Source organism: Sinocyclocheilus grahami, unplaced genomic scaffold, assembly GCF_001515645.1.
Source record: "Sinocyclocheilus grahami isolate Dianchi unplaced genomic scaffold, SAMN03320097.WGS_v1.1 scaffold93.1, whole genome shotgun sequence".
Taxonomy (NCBI): domain Eukaryota; kingdom Metazoa; phylum Chordata; class Actinopteri; order Cypriniformes; family Cyprinidae; genus Sinocyclocheilus; species Sinocyclocheilus grahami.
Window position 1 is genome coordinate 1,300,526 of NW_015505272.1, and position 3,360 is coordinate 1,303,885.

At 39.2% G+C, this 3,360-nt stretch overlaps 1 protein-coding gene across 2 annotated transcripts; it reads right to left on the bottom strand.

Annotated features, from left to right (window-relative positions):
- Positions 1-383: 383 nt before the first annotated feature.
- On the bottom strand, positions 384-2,823 carry LOC107587561 (beta-1,3-galactosyl-O-glycosyl-glycoprotein beta-1,6-N-acetylglucosaminyltransferase 4-like). 2 transcript variants are annotated; one of them, XM_016275377.1, is made up of 3 exons: positions 2,756-2,823; positions 2,347-2,414; positions 384-2,219 (listed from the first exon to the last, which is right to left on the bottom strand). In XM_016275377.1, exon 3 carries the CDS (start codon positions 2,216-2,218, stop codon positions 929-931), a length of 1,290 nt encoding a protein of 429 aa, XP_016130863.1. In that variant the 5' UTR covers position 2,219; positions 2,347-2,414; positions 2,756-2,823; the 3' UTR covers positions 384-928. The 2 variants fall into 2 exon arrangements, with proteins under 2 accessions (XP_016130863.1, XP_016130864.1); XM_016275378.1 differs by lacking the exon at positions 2,347-2,414 and having other exon boundaries at positions 2,756-2,816.
- Positions 2,824-3,360: the final 537 nt, after the last annotated feature.

Genomic DNA, 3,360 nt, shown 5'->3' on the forward strand with positions numbered 1-3,360 from the left:
TTAAAAACTAACCACAGTGTAATTAACTGTTACTCATCTCCCGTGTTGCATGCAATAGTGGCATTCCTGAATGAAACAGCATTTTTGAACAAATCCTCTGAGTGAATGATTCAACAACTTGCTTCATTACTGAATGAACCTAATGGCTTAACAATGTAGTCTGCAGAAAGAGCGACTAAAAAAAAACACACCGACAGTATGTCTGGGACGTGTATAAATCTACAGCAGTAGAAGTAGTATTTTATGTTATAGCTTCTATCAACACCTATGGAAAACCACTTAAGTCAATTAAATTTGAAGACCGTAAGAAACTATTGTTTAATATTTACATCACTGACAGACAGCAAATATACTGTGACTTTTGAGTACACAGGTGTGACTGTTTCACTGTTCCAATAAGAGAAGGAGAAAGACTCAAGTACTACAGCTAAATAGCTTTATTTGAAACAGTCAATATTGAACGTACAGAGGAGATTGTCGTTATTATATAAATAATTTTAAAACCCTGGCATTGATACAGGCATTGTTTTAAGACGACTATTTAAAAACGACAAATTTAATCATTTCAGCTGACCCTCACAGCTGAAGCCCTAAGGAAGTTTCCACACAGACTGATTCAGTAACAAATAGAATGAAAAAGATGGTCTACATGCATCTCACAGGATTGGTTTATATCAATTTAAATATATAAATATGTCATAGCTTAAGCACCTATGAATACATCTTTGGTCAAGTTATAAAGCAGAAGCTGATAGGCAAACTCATTAACATACTGACCTAGCATATAGTGGACGGCAACATGTTGAAATTTAAATGGCTTGGAAATACAGCTAACTTTTCAGTCAGCTGGTGCTTTGAACGAACATAAGTGCAGCAGCAAACGTACATATTTACACTAAAGCATGGCCCAAAAAGTAAGGCCTTCTTTTTAAGACACTCTTTTCAGGCATTGTTGATGCTGCTTCTCCTCAAGTTTCTCTTCAAGACATTTAATAATGACAGGGTCAACTTTGGGATCAAACTTGTTTGCAAACCAGTGGCCGTCCTCCAGAAGCCACCGGAGCTCCGCTGCACCATAGATGCAGACACTGCGTCTGTGTGTGCCAGTGCACTGTGGATACAAACGGCCTTCAAGATAGTTCCATTTAACCAAACGTGTCCTACTCTTCAGGTCTGTAACATCAGGCTCAGCTCTCTCGATCTCTCCAGGAACTCCAGGCACTCTGGCCATCGTTGCCCAAAAGTGCTCATCAGGAGAATATGTGTCAGCTGTCCACTGCAGAAAATCCTTTGCCAGTTGATTGGTCATAATATATGACACAAAATCACGTGTCAAGACAAAGTAAGCACTCCCAACAAACATCTCAATGTCATGCGGTGGTGGGTCTTTAGCAATGTCTGTCTTAACTGGCATTTTATGGTATTCATATGACACGTCTTTCAGTTCATACCTAAACTGAAATCGCTTTTTTTTCATTTCGCTGGGCCTGCTTGATTCGAGCATGTTTGCACCGTTCAGTTTACTGAGCTCAGTTACCAGCTCATAATTGGACTTGAGCGGAAAGTCTTGGCCACACAAATTGATAACATACTTCCATTTGACCTCTGAACTCAAAAGGTCTGAAAGGCAGTTGAGATCTGCATTAAGTCTGGTAATATGTGCATACTGAACGGACTCAATTTTAGAGGCTATGAAGACATTTGGAAAACATTTTTCCAAGTTCTTCATTGCTGCGATAAATTTTTTTGAGGACTTTTGGTCATAATGAATGCAGTAAATATTGCGAGCTGTGTAGATGGCTCGAAGAATCCTTTCCACCATAGCGCTGTTCTTGTGCACCACTAAAGAGTATGCAATTGGAAAGCTGCATTCCTCATCTGTTACAATGACCTCATTATAACCCCTTTGTTCCATGTAGTTTTTGCAGTCTGCAGTGAAAGAAACGATACTCCCATCATCGACTTCCACAATGTTTTTGCGTCTTAACTCCAATGACTTGCCAATTTCCACCGGTTCCAGTTCATAAATGGCTGTGCAGTTAATACCATTCAGAGGCTGAGCTCTGAGTGATCTATGTGTAGGTCCATAGGGCTCGATGTAAATACTGTTGTCCATTGAAATCTTGACGCATACCAGCTTCAGCACGACAAACAATGACACAACAAACACATAGAACTTGCATCTTAACCAGTGTAAGACAGCACATCTTCTTTTCATTCTGTTGGTAAAGTAAAACGGGTGTTATAAATAAGGCTGACATAATCACTCAAATCCTCTGACAAAACTAGTCAGCCGGGAAACTGTATGGTTGTATCGTATCATATGACTCAAGAGGACTTGCCTACCTTGCAGGCTGCCAGTCTTTTGTTTTGTGTCACTGCCATCAAATGTTTCTCAAAATTACAACATATATCTGCGAGACAGATGAAGAATAACAGATGTAAAACCTTCGGGTCCGAAAGGAATTGATTAGGTAATACGTACTGCTGAAGTTGCCGCACGGTTTGAAGAGATTAAACAAAGATAGCGTACAGTACTACAAAAACTCCATCATTCGGCCGAAACCAAAGAAAATAGTTTACTTATTATTATATGTTCGAAACTTTATTTAAATAATGTATGTACGACGTAGTATATAATTAAGAAAAGAGTAACTAGACAACTGATTTTTGCTTTCTGTAACACATACGCGATGGAGATACTAATTAATGTCTTGCCTATCTCTAAATAATCTGTCGAGTTCAAGATACTTACATCTGCTTTTAAGCTTGCGTGGAGTCGTACCGTCAGTCCGCTCAAGATGACTAAGTTCTTGGACTGCTGACTTCACTTTGTGCAGTCTTGACTCAAGAGCAGCAGTGTAAGGCGTGACCGCCGAGAAAGTCCTGTCTGCTCACTCGTTGCAATTAAACCTAGTTATCTTCAAGTTTCTATCGTTTCCTAGCATCACAGGCGAGTGTTCAAACACACAAACTCATCTAGAAACGCACTTATGGGATCCATACCGGTTATTACTTAGGTAAAGTAAATAAATGGAACGGGTCATGTGTTGACTTACATTTTAATATCAAGACCATCCTCTTTACAAAAGAAACGTTTTTAATATAGGCTATTCGTACTTTCAAACCAACAATGAGAATATATCACTCATATATCACCACTTTATAAAAGGTTTTAACACTGAAACGGTTTTCATTTATGCTCTAACAGGCACCTTTGCGCAACATGAGCCATTTTCTTAAGTTTCAAAGGTCCACTCCTCACTCTGGGCGAAGAAATCCCAGTATCTGTTCATCACGTGGCTTGGAAAAAACTCCTCATCGCTGACCAAGCGAATTGATCTGATGTTCATGAAAACC

Bases quoted from the DNA above. Each gene is read 5' to 3' on its own strand.
- LOC107587561 (XM_016275377.1), bottom strand. From the start codon at position 2,218: ATGAAAAGAAGATGTGCTGTCTTACACTGGTTAAGATGCAAGTTCTAT.